This window comes from Sapajus apella, unplaced genomic scaffold, assembly GCF_009761245.1.
Source record: "Sapajus apella isolate SASKATOON/1434 unplaced genomic scaffold, GSC_monkey_1.0 scaffold11, whole genome shotgun sequence".
In the NCBI taxonomy this organism is placed as follows: domain Eukaryota; kingdom Metazoa; phylum Chordata; class Mammalia; order Primates; family Cebidae; genus Sapajus; species Sapajus apella.
In genome coordinates, this window is record NW_022436951.1 from 10,223,362 (window position 1) to 10,241,060 (window position 17,699).

Genomic DNA, 17,699 nt, shown 5'->3' on the forward strand with positions numbered 1-17,699 from the left:
ATTATTATATATTTGGGTTTGTGTTCTAGTGGTTTGCCTGTCTAGTTCTAGAGCACAGGAGCCACCATTTTAATCATAATAAATTTCTGATAATATTTTAATAGGGCCAGTTCCCCTCTTATTCTGCATTTTCAAATTCTTTTCTGGCTATTTTTACATATTTATCCTACCAGATGGACTTCAGGATAATTTTGTCAAGTTAAAAAATTTGAGATTATGATTGGACTTATTTAAGATCTTTATAGTATTGAGTCATCCTGTCCAAGAATAAGCTATACACATGGCCAGGTGTGGAGGCTCACACCTGTAATCCCAGCACTTTGGGAGGCCGAGGTGGGCGGATCACCTGTGGTCAGGAGTTGAAGACCTGCCTGGCCAACATCATGATACTCCGTCTCTACTGAAAATGCAAAAAATATTAGCTGGGTGCAATGGTGTGTACCTGTAATCCCAGCTACTCAGGAGGCTGAGGCAGAAAAATCACTTGAACCCGAGAGGTGGAGGTTGCAGTGAGCTGAGATTGTGCACTCCGACCTGGGTGACAGAGCAAGACTATGTCCCCACCGCAAAAAAATAAGCTGTACATTTACCCCTCCCCCCTTTTAAGTTATCTCTTATGTCCCTTAATAGAGTTTTATAATATTTTTAGGTCTTGCCAGTTCTTGCTAAGAATAAATTTGTGTTTTCAGTTGCTGGCATTAATAATGGAATATTTCTCCCATGATATATTCTAACTGGTTATTATTTATAGAAAAACTATTGTTTTGCTGGATGTTAATTTTTGTAGCCACCATACTGAATTCTATTTTAGTAGTTTTTCTGTTGCAACTTTTGTGTTTATGTGTACGCAAGTTTTGTCATGTGCAAATAATAATACTTTTGTTATTTATATCTGTTTTTAGAATTTTACATAATTGGACCTGGTACAGTGGCTCACACTTGTAATCCCAGAACTTTGGGAGGCTGAGGTGGGGGGATCACTTGAGAGGAGTTTGAGACCAGCCCTGTCTCTACAAAAAATAAAATTTTACCTGATTATATTGACTTATACCTCCAGAACATTGCTTTTCAACAGTAATACTTTTCGTGGGCATGTGTATTCCTGACTAATGGGAATGTTTCTGGAGTTCCTCCATTAGAGCATGATGTAGGCTTTAACATGTCTGTTGACATCTTCCTTCCCCTCACCCCCCTCCCCTTCCTCTTCCCCCTTCCCCTGTCCCTTCCCTTTTCCCTCTTTCATTTATTGACATGGAGTTTCGCTCTTGTCGCCCAGGCTGGAATGCAGTGGCACGATTTCGGCTCACTGCAACCTCCACCTCCCAGGTTCAAGTGATTTTCCTGCCTCAGCCTCCCAAGTAGCTGGGGTTACAGGTGTGTGCCACCATGTCTGGCTAATTTTTATATTTGTAGTAGAGATGGGGTTTCACCACATTGGCCAGGCTGGTCTTGAACTCCTGACCTCAGGTGATCCATCTGCCTCAGCCTCCCAAAGTGCTGGGGTTGCAGGTGTGAGCCACTGTGCCCGGCCTGTGAACATCTTTCATGATGATTCTTTTTCTCTTTTGTCTTGTTAATGTAATGTCTATAGCTTCTTAAATTCAAACTGTTCACATATTCCTGGAATTAACATCAGTTGTGCATATTTTCTTTAATGTACTGCAGAATTCTATTAGCTAACATTTAATCAGGATTTTTCAAGTTAATCTTCAATGTCACTTAGATGTCTACAATTTGATTTGACTTGTTGCTTCTAATGTGGCTTTTTGGTAAGGTGATTGGTTTGGTTTACCAGATCTGTTTTCATCAAGTTTTCTTACTGCTCTTTTAATCTTGTGATTCTTAGAAGCCACATTTACTTAAGTACGTTGAGAAGACAAAAGTTTGTATTTAGAATTCTTTTTCTGAGTCATGATCAAAGTTATATTTTTTTAATCTGCCTTTCACATAATTGTGTTTCACTCCCTGTCTTCTCCTCCCTTGTCTTTACCTGTTCTGAATTCATAAGTAGGACCCTTGCTGACTTTGATTATTTAATGGGGGTAAGTGAATTCTACTAAGCCTGCCATTTGCTCAAGATCGGTCAGTGGTGGATCCTTTATAGCTCTCTGTGTTTAAGCATTGTTCAAATCATCTCTTAGGACAAAAGAAGGAAACTGGGTACTAGCTGATTTTAGTCTTTGAGATATTCAGCTGTTTTGAAGGGATCAGGAGGGTATGTGGAGTGATAGTGGCCATGGAATTTATGGAGCAAGGGTGAGCTGGGGCAGCCAATCTCTTACTGAATCAGGGTCCTATCTGGTGGGAGCTCCCCTCAAATCTGGCCATTTCCTTTCCTGTTACTCCTTTGGCCTGCTTAGACTGACCACTAGGTGTCTGGGAAGATGAAAATGATTCCCCTTCTTCAATCTCACCTTCCCTGCCATTCTGAGGCATGAAGATGACTCCGGTTCAGCTTCAGCCTGGTTTTTTTTGGTGGGTGGGGGGAGTCAGAGTCTTACTCTGCCACCCAGGCTGTAACACAGTGGTGCGATCTCGGCTCACCGCAACCTCTGCTTCCCACATTCAAGCGATTCTCCTGCCTTAGCCTCCCAAGTACCTGGGATTATAGGCACACACTACACCCAGCTCATTTTTTTATTTTTAGTAGACATGGGGTTCCGCCATCTTGGCCAGGCTGGTCTTGAACTCCTGACCTGAGGTGATCAACCTGCCTCAGCCTCCCAAAGTGCTGGGACTACAGGTGTGAGCTACCACACCTGGCCTTCAGCCTGCTTCTTAAAGGGCTCAACCTCAGTAGTCCCCTTTCTCCAAGTTAAGGATTTTGGTGGTGGTCTTCAGAACTCTCATTCATGCCACCTATGCTCTCTCATTCAGCAAGAATTGTATTTCATTTCATTGTTCTCCTTCAGTTTGATCTTAGCTTTTTTTTGGAAATGGAGTTTCACTCCGTTGCCCAGGCTTGGAGTACAGTTGCCAATTCTTGGCTCACTGCAACCTCTGCCTCCCTGGTTCAAACTATTCTCCTGCGTCAGCCTCCTGAGTAGCTGGGATTACAGACATCTGCCACCATGCCCAGCTAATTTTTTGTATTTTTAGTATAGATGGGGTTTCACCATGTTGGCCAGGCTGGTCTCAAACTCCTGACTTCAAGTGATCTGCCTGCCTTGGCCTCCCCAAGTGCTGGGATTATAGGAGTGGGCCACCATCCCTGGCCTGGTTTTAGATCTTATACTTGGTATGTAGTTTTCCATTTCATATAATGGGTTTGTGGCTATTTTCCATTTAAAACTACTAGAGTTTCCCTCTGTATTTGTTCATTTCATTGAGTTTCACGGAGGTGAGTTATGCAAACAAGAACTCTGTCTCCTAGGAAAAAGCTCTACCCAAGTAGAGGCAGGAGGGAACCAATCAGAATTTTGATTTCAGGATGTATATAGAAAATCAGGCAGGCAATATCTTGTATGTCCAGAGAAACTTTGTGATATTGAATGGGGCCGAAATGAGGACAAATGACCTTCATAGGCGATTTCTAGGTAAAGAACAGGTGAGGACTGGGGATTAGGATACTGTGACCAGCAGAAACAAACCTGAATTGGGGAGGGTGCTGGGTGAGAACCCATGAATCCCAGAGTTCCTCCAGTCTGAGGCCAGGTCACATGCTGGGTCCTGTTCTGGGATTTCTGCAAGATGCAATCTTGCCTTTTTCTGTGGGCTACTGTAGGTTAATATCTCCATCTTAAAACCAGGGCACCTAGTCTGGGTGCGGTGGCTCACACCTGTAATTCCAGCACTTTGGGAAGCTGAGGCGGGCAGATCACGAGGTCAGGAGTTCGAGACCAGCCTGACCAACATGTCAAAACTCTGTCTCCACTAAAAATACAAAAATTAGCTGGGCGAGGTGGCGCGTGCTTATAATCCCAGCTACTTAGGAGGCTGAGGAAGGAGAATCCCTTGAACCCGGGAGGTGGAGGTTGCAGTGAACTGAGATCACGCCACTACACTCCAGCTTTGGTGACAGAGCAAGACTCCATATCAAACACACACGCACCTAAATAGATGCTTTTTATTTGGCTCTGTGAAGTAGGATCCCAGATCATCCCAGGTAGGAGGGGGAAGGTGAATGGGTATGGTTTTTGAGAAAACAAACATTAGTCATTGTGAAAAATGTGAGAAAAAACTGAAAAGGCGAGAAGTGCTGAGTGGCAGCAAGGATCCAGTTAAGGCTGGAATCCATGAATTTACAGCAGCAGCATTCTGTCTAGTTGTGGGATTTTTCTCTAGGGTTATAGGCACCAAGATGCTGGCTATTTGGAAAGATCCAGGATCGCCTGGTAGAACAGTGGGGCAAGGGATCTAAGCCTGTACGCTGGGCAGAGATTGCTGTGCTATGCTAGGGTTCTAGTCTGAGAAGGGAATGGAAGGGTGGAGTTCTGACAGGGAGAAAACCGTCAGGGGCTTGTTGAAAGTGAAGTGGGAGAAGTGACCAGAAGGCTGGGAGCTTGCGGTAAGCGTAGGACATTTGGCCTGGCGCAGTGGCTCACACCTGTAATCCTAGAATTTTGGGAGGCCAAGGCAGGCGGATCACGAGGTCAAGGGATCAAGACCATCCTGGCCAACATGGTGAAACCCCATCTCTAATGAAAATACAAAAATTAGCTGCATGTGGTGGTGTGCGCCTGTAGTCCCAGCTACTCCAGAGGCGGAGGCAGGAGAATCATTTGAACCTGGTAGGTGGGGGTTGCAGTGAGCAGAGATCTCGCCACTGCACTCCAGTACTCCAGCCTGGGTGGCAGAGCGAGACTCCCTCTCAAAACAGTAAAGAGTAAGACGTTCAATTGTAAGATTTTGAGGTGGAAAAGTTTTAGATTGTGTTAAGATTGTGAGTGTGGCATGGAAAAGGACGGCTAATTTGAGTTCTAGTGCCTTTGTACCCCTGACTCATTTAGGTGACAATGCACATTTCTTATCTCGATAATACTCTATAATGGCCAAAATAGAAAAAAAAAATCAAGTAGTAAGCAGAGTGTTTATTTTTTTAAAATTACTTTAAAAAGTTGTTTACAGAGATGTGGATTTATATAACTTGGCGACAACATGTTTTAAATGTACAGGCTATTTCATATTATTGCACGTACTCTTTAATATATAAGGCATTTTACTTTACATAAATAAAGGATAATGTATAATATCATACAAAGTTATGGTGCCAATTAAGTCAACCATCAAATTCAATGAGATGTGTGTGGGAAGATGGAAATGAAACCCAACCTACTTTAATCTTCATGGTATATTCTTGCAACTACGATTTACTTGTTATAACACATATTTACCCTCATAGCTTATTGTGAATGACTGACCAGTTTAAAAAAAAAACAATGACAGTTTTAGTAGGACAATACCATTAGTGTTCACTTTAGGAAGTGTGGGAATTAATTAGGCTAATTAGAAATACTAGTCATGCCTTGAACACTGAAGACAAATAAATAGCTTTCTATCTTAGGGTCAAAGACAGTTTAGCTTTTGCTTCTTCCCTTAAATTTCAACTGCTGGCCGGGGAAACCTTCTGGCAAGATGTAATAAAGTGACTGATGACTTTAGCATAGTGTATGTATGTAATAAGCCAGAGGTCGGCCCGTGTACTCCAGAGATGAGGATTAAGGACTCTCAGAAGGAGGCCATTCCATTCGCTCCACATTGCGCAAGAAGTTCCTGTTTGTTCACATAGGGCTGTGCATTTCTTATTATTAGGCACAGCTATAAGAGTGGAGACGAAAAGCAGTTTTCAGTGTTGACTTGAAATAGTCTTAAGGCAAGAAAGCAGAAACCACAAAACTGACCCCAGAGACTTAAAAAACAATCAAGCATGCACCTTGCACTGACTTCCTACAGTATCCTACCTGTAACTGTAGTGAAAAGTAGAAGTTAAATCAATCAGACCGTTCTAACTAACTACGGTACTATATTTTCCTTTGTATTGCCGGTTGATGAGAAATCTGGACTCAGACAAGCCAGATATTTCACTCATCTGAAGGACCTCTCCAGGCCAACTTCAAAGATGTTTAGTGGGATTAATCACTCAGAAAAATGTTACAAAGCTGAAAGCTAAAGCCCCTCCATGAATCTGGGGTCATAGCCATAGACCCAGACTGCAAGTTATTTAAAGAAGTATCTCCAACATAAAATTTTCGTGTCATGCATACAGGTACGGCAAATGCATTCTCCACTCATATTCTCAGTACTCAATGGGTTGCTTTGTGCCGCTAAAGATCTGGCTTGTAACTACATAGTTCTGCCCCCTTACCTTGACTCACCCTGTTTCTCCATGTTGTTCCTCCTCTTGATGACCTGATGAGGGTTTGGAATTTAAGAAAATAAGGTACAGTATGAGAGGAAAAGAGCCAACTCTGACGACGAACAGAACATCAAATGAGAATAGCTACTGGGGAGCAGCTCATGCCGCCAGAGGAGGAGTGGCCAGGGTGAGTTTCACGAGCAGCGTGAGTCACAAGTCTTCTGCAGGAAAATATTTTTTGGCAAAAGGAGGACATCGCAAAACAGGAAAATGAAAACAGCAAAAACTTAAGTCACTGCAGTTGCCATTATACTAGGTCAAGAAAAGAGATCCAATACTTAGAATTTCCTAAACATGTTGGGAAAGAGAAGAACCAGTCTCCTCAAAGGATTCCATTAAGCTCCCCTATTTGGATTGTAAATATAATGTCTATGTTTATAAAGCCAAGGACACTTAGAAAGATACTTGATTTCTAAAAATTTAAATTTGTGGTTGGAGTACATCAAATACAGAAATGGAAACCCAGTGACTGTGGTATTTTTGCCTGCTCTTGTACTGACCAGTCTTGAATTCAAGAACTTAACCAAGACAGGTTCAAAAATTACTTATAAGGTGCTTTCAGATGCTGACCTTTCTGCTGCCTCTAAGCAGTGAAGCTCATGGCTATTTAATACAGTTTATCAGAAGTGCTATTCTGTAAAACAGCCTTATGGCTTACACTTTTAGAGATAGATAGAAAATGATCAATACTTCATGGTGATCAGTAACCTATTGACTTGAACTCTGCATACGTACGTTATACATTACACTCTCTAAAAAATACTCTATTTTGCTTTTTCGTTTTTGAATAATTCCTGAGCTCAGCCTAACAGGTCATAATTCATTTTTTTTTTTTTTAAGTCTCTTTCTCTTTTCAGGGTAACATATACAGACCTGCAGCTCCTCCTTCCATTGAATGTGCCTAAAAGCATTCTGTCATTTACTTACAAAATCATATAAAATGATAGTCCTCTTAGGTGTGACATTTGTGTCCCCCTCAGACTCTTAGTTACCTAATCACCAGGATTGGGTATGTTGGGAAGAAGGAATCAAAGGTCTAGCTAAGTATTTCAAATAAAGAAGGGTATGTCACATCTCGTATCTCCATCAGTAAACATAATGGTAGGGAACAGGCACTGGAACAAAGGGACCCTCCTGGCCTGGGTGATCCAGGTAGGCGGCTTCTGGAGTTCATGTCATTGCTGCTGCACATATAGAAAGTCAGACTTCATGTGTTGTAAGCACAAGCTTGCAGATTTTTATAGTTCTTGTCTATACCAGCGTTGGCCATTTCAAGAACCTGTAGTTTAAAGAAGTCACTCTGATTTGCTAAAGAAAAAAAAACTGAGAAAAAGGTTCTTGTTAAAATTCATGAAGAATTCCTATGCTTTCTAATTAATAACTGCACAGGTCCTTCTGGGACAGACTTCATAATATTCCAGGCATCGAAGTGCATGAGCCCGACCAGAGGTTTTCCATTAATAGCAAGAATTTCATCTCCAGCCTCTATTATTCCAGCTTGTTCAGCTGCACCTCCTGTGAGAATAAACACAGAATAATGGCTTGACAGTTTCACAGTATTCAAAAATCCTAAGTAAACTTAATGAGAAAAATCTCTAAATATATTATTGTTGAATAGAGAAGTGTTTCTTAGAACACAAAAAAAATCCATAAAACTGGTCTACATAAAACAATTCAACTCTAGCTCTTCCCCCCACAAACATAAGCAAGATAAAAATAAGCAACCGAGAAAAGGAAGATATTTTCAATGTATTTAATCAACAAATGGTTAATATCCAGACTAAAAAACTGCAAGTCAACAACACAAAGTTGGGCAAAGGAAATCAACAGCTAAAATCCAAACAGCCAGTAAACACAGAAAAAGAGGCTCAACTTTTTTTGTTTTTTTTGAGACAGTGTCTCACTCTGTCACCCAGGCTGGAGTGGAGTGGTTCCGTCTCAGCTCACTGCAGCCTCCGCCTTGCTGGGTTCAAGTGATCCTCTCACCTCAGCCTCCAGAGTAGCTGTGACCACGGGCACACACCACCATACCTGGCTACTTTTTAATATTTTTGGTAGAGATGGAGTCTCATTATGTTGCCCAGGCTGTCAGCTTCTAATTGTTAACAGATTTTGGCTGATACATGCAAGTTCTGAGAATCAGTGATTGCTTACGTGCTCATCAGTGACCCTGGAGACTACTTACAGAGCTCAGCATCTTCACATTATACCTTTGTGTAGCTTTGTATGAGCTTTGAAAAAATGCAAGTGGAAGCCCTCCATTTATGTTTTCACACATAAACTTCTGAACAATGACACTGAAGAAGAAAGGTACACCAGCTACAGAGGCATCGTGGGGAAAAATCAGCATTGAAAGAAAAATTCCCAAGTGTGAAAATAAAAATTATCTCAGAAATTTTGATTAGACCTCAAAAGACTGAGCAGATGTATTGATTTCGTCCCTTTTTTTTTTTTTTTTTTTTGAGATGGAGTATTGCACTGGCTCCCAGACTGGAGTGCGGTGGCATGAGCTTGGCTCACTGCAACCTTCGCCTCCCGGGCTCAAGCGATTCTCCTGCCTCAGCCTCCCCAGTAGCTGGGTCTACAGGTGATTGCCACCACACCAGACTAATTATTATTATTATTATTTTGTATTTTTAGTAGAGACGGAGTTTCACTGTGTTAGCCAGGATGGTCTCCATCTCCTGACCTCAGGTGATCTGCCGGCCATGGCCTCCCACAGTGCTGGGATTATAAGCGTGAGCCATTGCGCCTGGCCAATTTCATCCTAAATTACTGAAAATCACTGTTGAAATCAAGTATTATGTGATAAAATTAAAATACAGCTTGGAAGAAATCCAACCCACCCAAGGACAAAAACATTTTCCGTGGTTAATGATAGAGACAGATATAGTAGAAGAGAGATCTCGCCAATATCAGCCCCGTAGTGGGCCCCAGGAGAATGATTTGGTCCCGGTCACTGCTTTTCTTGAGATATGTTATTGGAAGGACCAAAGAACCAGTTATACTTGTGTTAATATATGTACCCACTGCCCTGTTCTAGCATATTAACTAAAGGCCCCAAGCAGGTTAGGTGAAACAAATGAATTTTGAGTGTTCACGTGGGCCTCAGGGCATGGGGGGGTTCCAGCCAACCAGAATAGTGTGACACACACCAAGGGAGCAATGGGACTAGGTTTTGGTCTCAAATCTGTAACTTTAGGCAAGCTACAAATCTCACTAAACTTCAATTTTCTCATCTGCAAAATGATGATATCGGTCTTGTTATCTTGCTAGGCTGTTAGAAGGACTGAAAGAGATGAAGTAGGGGAACCCCCCTAGGACAGGGCTCCTCAACCCCTGGGCCACAGACTGGTAGCAGGCGGGCTGCATAGCAGTGGGTGAGGGAGTGAAGCTTCCTCTGTATTTACAGCCTGTCTGTCTCCATCGCTCACATTACCACCTGAGCTCTGCCACCTGTCAGATCAGCAGCGGCATTAGATTCTCACGAGAGCATGAACCCTATTGTGAGCTGCGCATGCGAGGAATGTAGGTTGCATTTTCCTTATGAGAATCTAATGCCTGATGATCTGTCACTGTCTCCTGCCACCCCCAGGTGGGATGTCTAGTTGCAGGAAAACAAGTTCAGGACCCCCACGGATTCTACATGATGGTGATTTGTATAATTATTTCATTATATATTACAATGTAATAATAAAGTACACAAATGTGATGCACCAGAATCATCCTAAAACTATCCCCCGCCCGACCCCTCACTGTGGAAAAACTGTCTTTCACAAAACCAGTCCCTGGTGCCAAAAAGGTTGGGGACTGCTCCTTTAGGAAACATTCAGTGTTGTACAAAGCAAACGTTTGCCAGCGTTTGGACTTTTTACACAAGAGATAAATAAATTCTCTCATTTAAACCACTGTTATTTTGGATTTCCTATTACATGAGGCCAAACTAAATCTTAATGGAGAATTGGTGTCACACAGTGCAGAATCTGCATTTGGCTTTTTTTTCATTCAACACTGTTTTTGAGCTGGTCCCAGTTCTTATATATATATATATATATATATATATATGAGAGAGAGAGAGATGTATTTTTTCAACTGCTATTTAGCTTTCCTTTTTATGAATATATTTTATTCAGCTGCAGATAGAAATTTAAATTGTTTCTTAGCTTCCATTTTCATAAGCACTGCTAAAATTTTCCTTAGAGATTAGCCAGTATATACTTGCATAAGAAAAAAAATGAGTGCTTTCCTTTCTCCACATCCTTGCCAACACATCATAGTATGAGATTTTTATTTTTGGCCAACTTGATAGATTAAAAGAATGATTTCTAATGTATTATTTTGAGACAGAGTCTCGCTCTGTCAGCTAGAGTATAGTGGCTTGATCTCGGCTCACTGCAGCCTCCACCTCCTGGGTTCAAGTGATTCTCCTGCCTCAGCCTCCCAAGTGGCTGGGATTACAGGTATGTGACACCAAGCCTGGCTAATTTTTGTATTTTTAGTAGAGACGAGGTTTACCATGTTGGTCTCAAACTCCTGACCTCATGACCCGCCTGCCTCGGCCTCCCAAAGTGCTGGGATTACAGGTGTGATCACCTCACCCAGCATATTTATACTTTTCATTTGATACATGTAAGTTTGAGCATCTTCCTGTGTTTCTTGGCCACCTAGGTTTTAACTTCTGTCAATTTTCTCTTGTTTTCTTTACCCAAATTTTCTTTTGTATTTTTTTTACTGAATTATATAGTTCTTTACATATTCCGCTTTTTTTTTTTTGAGACAAAATCTCCCTCTGTCACTCAGGCTGGAGTGCTGTGGCACAATCGTGGCTCATGGCAGCCTCGACTTCCTGGCTCAAGCGATTCTCCCACCTCAGCCTACTGAGTAGCTGGGACTATAGGTGCGTGCCACAACACCTGGGTAATTTCTGTATTTTTTGTAGAGATGGAGTCTTGCCATGGGGCCCAGACTGGTCTTGAACTCCTGGGCTCAAGTGATCTGCCCACCTTGGTCCCCAAAGTGCTGGGACTATAGGTATGAGTCACAGTGCCCTGCCTATTCTGGATATCAACCCTTTGTTGATTAAATATACTGCAAATATCTTCTAATCACTTATTTTTATATTTGCTTATACATTTTGCCATATAACAGACATTTTATACATATATATTTTTAGACATAAGTCTCCTTCTGGGTTCGAGCGATTCTCCTGCCTCAGCCTCCTGAGTAGCTGGGATTACAGGCATGCGCCACAATGCGCAGCTAATTTTTACATTTTTACTAGAAATGGGTTTCACCATGTTGGCTAGGCTGGTCTTGAACTTCTGACCTCAGGTGATCTGCCCACCTCAGCCTCCCAAAATACTGGCATGAAATCCATGATTCATGAGTCACCGCACCTGGCTGTGTGTATTTTTTTGAGATGGAGTCTCACTCTGTCACCAGGCTGGAGTGCAGGGGCATGATCTCAGCTCAATGCAACCTCTGACTCCCTGGTTCAAGCTATTCTCCTGCCTCAGCGTCCTGAGTAGCTAGCATTATAGGCATGTGCCACCACACCCGGCTAATTTTTGTATTTTTAATAGAGCCAGGATTTCACCATGTTGGCTGGGACAGTCTCAATCTTGACCTTGTGATTTGCCTGGCTAACAAGGCTTGGGTTTTTTTTTTTTTTTTTTAAATAAATTCAGACTGTTGAGTTTTTCAGTCTGCATAGTCTTGTCACTTTTTCACTTCTGGAAAAGTCTTTGTCACGACTTCTTCAAATATTTCCTCTCATCCTATTTTTTCCTTCTGGAACGCTCTCAATTACCTTTTTGTAATCATCTCTTTATTTCCCTACACTACATTTTTTAATGGTTTCTTCTGTGTTTACAAATTGTCTTCACATGGATTTAGTCTCCTTTTTACTATTCATTAATTTAAAAATATATTTAACTCCATTTTCACTAATGAGGGGATGTGTGCATAAGAGGTAGGGTCTTGCTCTGCTGTTCAGGGTGGTACTGAACTCCTGGGGCTCAAGCAGTCCAAGGAGCTGAGACTGTAGGCATGCATTACCACGCCCAGCTTTTTTTTTTTTTTAAACGTATCTGCTTGCTCCTTCTGAATACCCTCTTGGTCTTGTTTGATGGGTAACATTCCTGCCTCCATCGTGAATGGGCCATCCTGTTTGTTAGGTCTGGTGGCAGTGGATGTTGCCCTGTACCCCTTAGTCTAAGAGCCATCTCTTGCGAGGGCTCTTACAGTCGAGTTGCCATGTGCTTGCCTGAGCCTGGTTCTCCTCCTGCTGCTGTTCTAACTTGAACAGTCAATTTGATGAGTCTGAGGTTTTCTCTTTACCCTGCCCTGGTACTATTTGTTCACATATCACACATAACAGAGACCTGACTCCAGATGTATGCCTGTCTTCTGCTTGCCCCAGGAGCGGGGAGCAGCAGAAGTCCCGGCTGCCACTCAAGTAAAGCAGACCTGTAGTGATCACAGTCCACTGGCAAAAGAGCGAGTCCCAGGCTACCGTGGGTGCTCAGCCCCTGCTCCTGGGTGGGCATGAAGCCCCAGCCTTCAGTGCAGAGTTCTTTCTCATCCTCTGCTTCCTCTGCACCCCAAGGATGCAGCCTGCTGACCAGAGAAGCTTCATTTCCACTTTTGATCCATAAAGTTGTTTTTTTTTTTCCTATTAACACATGTCAAGAGTGGAGAGAGGCTTTGGGATTCCTATGCAATTGCAGAAATGTCTCAAGTTCATTAACTAACTAGATGGTCATTTAAAGAAACAACAATCCTTAGCCAAGAATTAGCCTTGTTACTTGCTGACTTACTTTGTCACATTCTGTAACTTTAAATGGTTTCTGATTTATTTGCAAGTATAATTACATATATTGTCCATACAATTATACTTTTTAATATTAGTACAATCATATGAGTTAATCTAAGATTTTGAAAACTGCCCAAGACCATAAAATGAATTATACAAGTTGACAGAGAGATGTGTATTTACCAACCATGTCAATAATACCTCCCATCTTGCTTTTTTTCCCACAAAGACTATGCTTGGACTATATTACTTTCTTGCAGTCTAGCATTTACAAGTTTTAAGTCAATGAGATCTTGGCCATTATTCAGTACTCCTAACTGGGAAGTCTAATGGTGTTACTTAGTGTGGTGTGTTCACATGAGAGAGAGGGACCCAGAGAGGCTCTGGCGCCAGACTGCCTGCGCTGTAGCCTGGTTCCCACTTACAACTGTGTGACCTACGTGGCTCGGTTTCCCCTTTTGTAAAATGCGGATAATGATGGCACCCACCTGATAGGGTTGCCATGTGGATGGCATGAGTTGATACGTGTCAATACAGAATAAACCTTATGTGTCACAAAGCATTAAAAACAGTTCAGACTTTTAAAAACAAATTTGATTTCTAAATGGAAGGCATGGATTTTTTCACTGAGACATCCATGGAAACATGACGGGTGATAAAAGGCTGACTGGGTTTTCTAGGATGTTACCTTTGTACACTCTTTTAATGACCAAGGGCCCGTCTCCCATCACAGACGATTTTCCCGCATCCAGACTCAGTCCCAGCCCAGCTGAGGTCTTCAGCACTTCCACACACACGGCATCATGTACAGCCACGCTTCTCCCTGCAGCAGCAGCCATGTGTCAAGACAAAAATGACAGGTTGTTCATCATGCCACCTGTCCCAGTCCCCCTGGAGGCATTGCCTTGAGCCCCATGTGCTCCTGGCACCCTCGAGTCCCATCTATCTTGAGGTGCTTCTAACAGCATTTGAGCCCAGTAGCACTGCTGGCCTCCCGGCTTTGGAGCTGCCCTCCTGGCTGTGTTACTGCTGTGCTTGCATCCTTTGTTCTGTGTGTTTTCTGCAAGTACTGGCAAAGGCTTTTATACCCAAGCAGAAATCCCCAGAAGGCAAAGTGTTCTTGTTAAACCTCCACACTGGCAATGCACTTGTCAGTGAGGACTGAAGTCACACCTGGGGACTCCAAATTTGATTTTCTGCCAACCCTGGCAGCAGAACATCACTCTCTGGTACAAATGCCTAGCCTCATGTGAGACTGTTAGAATGGACCCCAAGCCCCCAGGAACCCTGAGCTTCCTGCCTCCCTGGCTCCTGCCACTCCTGCTCCTGCAAAGGGAAACCCTGCCTCAGGCTATGGCTGTCTTCACAGACACACTGGCTCCACTGGCATCTTGCTGCATGGTGGGGAGATGCGTTTCCATGGTGATGCCTGCTGTGTGTGCTGGTTGGGGGAAGGTGGGCTGGGTTTGAATCAGGATTGTAAACTTGCTTGTACTTCCCTCCCTCACCTGCCATATCAGCCAAGGACATCAGAGCTGACTGCAAAGGCACACTTAGTTGACTGGGATGCAGAGGAAGGACCACATGCGTTCACTAGGGCTGAGGCCAAGCTAGCATTGTCTTCTTTGGACATAAAAACCAGTCCATTGTCGTGGTTTAAAGACAGCCACTCCACAGGGTCTGAAGGACACTGACTAATGCTGGGAGCAGCATGCTTTTTCAACAGGAAGACGGTCTACTGCAGTGGCTCGACTCTGGCTGCATACTGCAGTCACCTGGGATCGTGAAAAGGTGCATGGCTCCCACCGCTCAGCATTTCTGATTTAATTGAGCTGGGGAATTTCCTGGGCATCAAGGCTTTGAAAGCACTCCAGCGTCTCTACTGTGCAGCCTACTGCACCAGGCCCCTAGTTGGACGCTGTCACTGTATGGTGAGGAATAACTGCTAGGCCCAGGTAGACCTGGCTTAGGAAGACTGAAGAAGAGGAATCTGAGCGAGGTGAAGCCTCCAGGTGCTCAGCATTTCATAGCTCTGCAGGGTCTGCTTTGAGGCCAGAGGCCCTGAAGTTGCTGCAGAAATACTGAGTGACTATAAATGACAGGAGGACCATCCAGTTCTGAGTTCAGGAGGCTTCAAAACTGGCAGCTGTGAGGATTAAGTGCCAAGTGGTTTCCTTTGACAGTTTACTAGGATGCCACTGAAAATCCACCAAGCAGTCGAGACAGTTCCAGGGGAAAGGCAAGCATGATAAGGTCTGATGACCAAGGTGTTTCCCTGTAGTGGGGACAGCATCAGCCCTCTGGAAGAGGGAAAGTGAAATGACACAGACTGGGGCATGACTGCGGACGCATCTGGACAAGAAGCGTTCCTCATCTGTTCCATGAAATCGGAGCCATTTTCAGCAAGGACTATAAACAGCTCAGGCCACAAGGAAGCCAAGCTGTAGAAAGGAATCCAGTAACCCCCGACTTTATCAGAGAGAGATGTGGAGAAAGAACAAAAGGCCCTTCCCTAAAGGCAATGCCTGACCCATACGCTCTGCTTTGCCCTCTCGATTAAAAAAAGACATTACCCCTGAACGCCAAAGTGAATGGTACTCCACATGTCTGCGGTACTTAACAGGGCATTAAACGGCCAGCACCGGAGAAACAGACGCTGCACGTGATTCTGAGGCTCTGAATCTGGATGGTACATAGAAAATGTGTTTCCAAACCTCTTCCAGTAAGCCCTTGTTGACTGAGGCTGCAGTGTCTGTTTTCAGACACAAAATACTCTTGCCCCTTCATTTCCTTCTGTTCTTCTAAACCAGGAAAGAATACAACCTTGCTGTTTCCCAAGGATAAATCTTGGTTCTGGAACTTCTCCCTCAACACTGATTCATTCCCCCATCACAATAGTTTCCTGCTTTTCTTACCAGTCCTAACAAGAGGGTGTGAATAGGAAACAGATTCTTAGGACCCTTAGGGAAACTGCTAAGTAGTCGTTTGAAATCTTCCACAGTCTAGCTTGAACTACTGGGGGATTTTTCTAATTTATAATGCTGCTTTTACAAGAGGCATCCAAACACATTAGACTTCGCTACATTTAATTTTTCGAGTCTAGAATTTAGCCATTATTTTCCTTCACGTTCAAGCAGAACCTCCTCTTTCCGCAGTAGCTCACACCCTGTGGGTTGTTGAAATGATTATCTTACCAACACCAGGCTCCAGGGGGATGGTCTTTCTGGACAGTAAACCCTTCCCATTGGCTGTGGGAGGCTCCTGCCGGGCAGAGGGCCTGGGCTGATCCGTCCCTTTCTTGATGACCACGAGGGCATCTTTGTGCAGCTGAGCCTGGTGCAGAAGCTTCAGGACATTCCCATGGGCCAAGCCAGCCAATGAGGTGCCGTTGACTGACAGAAGGAAATCCCCTTGGTTCATAGTCCCTTCCTGAGAAGCTGCCCCCTGAGAAAACACCCTGTGGACCTAGGACAAGGAAAGGAAAAGGGAACAAAAGCCAGATCCACTTATGATTTCCAGTAAAATTGAGAAAGTAACTAATTGCATATCTGTAGTAAAGGAACTTTTTTTTTTTGAGATGGAGTCTCACTCTGTCACCCAGGCTGGAGTGCAGGGGTACAACCTCAGCTCACTGCAACCTCCGCCTCCCAGGTTCAAGTGATTCTCCTGCCTCAGCCTCCCAAGTAGCGGGGGTTACAGTCACGTGCCACCACCCCCAGCTGATTTTTGTATTGTTAGTAGAGATGGAGTTTCACCATGTGCCAGGCTGGTCTCGAACTCCTGACCTCAAGTGATCTGCCGGCCTCGGCCTCCCAAGGTGCTGGGATTACAGGCGTGAGCCACTGCGCCCAGCCTTGTAGTAAAGGAACTTTCTAGGGACAAGTTTTCTAAATCATACACACACCTGCTTTATTAAAAAAAAATTCAATGTGGGGGATGGATCACAAATATCAATGCCAGTGACTGCACACATTTTTTTTTAAACTCAACTTCTCATTAGTGTCTGACATGTGTCTGGCATCCAGGAGGCAATGGGAATATGAAGATGAACGAGGCCTGGGCTCATGCAGTGAAGGTGACCCTCTAGATGGTCCTGGAGGCTCTTGAATGATGAGTGACTGTTTTTGAGAAAGGAATAACTGTATAAGCAAACACAAGTTTGGCCAGTTGATTCTAATTTTTTTTACTGCTTAAAATATTTAGGCAAGCCGGGCGCGGTGGCTCAAGCCTGTAATCCCAGCACTTTGGGAGGCCGAGGTGGGTGGATCACAAGGTCAAGAGATCGAGACCATCCTGGTCAACATGGTGAAACCCCGTCTCTACCAAAAATACAAAAAATTAGCTGGGCATGGTGGCGCGTGCCTGTAATCCCAGCTACTCAGGAGGCTGAGGCAGGAGAATTGCCTGAACCCAGGAGGCGGAGGTTGCGGTGAGCCGAGATCGCGCCATTGCACTCCAGCCTGGGTAACATGAGTGAAACTCCGTCTCAAAAAAAAAAACAAAAAAAAAATATTTAGGCAAATGATAAGG

General features: G+C 43.6%; 1 protein-coding gene across 9 annotated transcripts in view; it reads right to left on the reverse strand.

Moving 5' to 3' along the window:
- Positions 1–5,010: 5,010 nt before the first annotated feature.
- PDZD2 (PDZ domain containing 2) overlaps positions 5,011–17,699 on the reverse strand; it is a 466,872-nt gene continuing 454,183 nt past the window's right edge. For all 9 annotated transcript variants that reach the window (XM_032279027.1, XM_032279030.1, XM_032279029.1 and 6 more), the window contains 3 exons: positions 16,364–16,634; positions 13,858–13,992; positions 5,011–7,870 (listed from right to left, as the gene is read on the reverse strand). In XM_032279027.1, the coding sequence (XP_032134918.1) occupies positions 7,704–7,870; positions 13,858–13,992; positions 16,364–16,634 (573 nt within the window). In that variant the 3' untranslated portion in view covers positions 5,011–7,703. The remainder of the gene's footprint in view (positions 7,871–13,857; positions 13,993–16,363; positions 16,635–17,699) is intronic.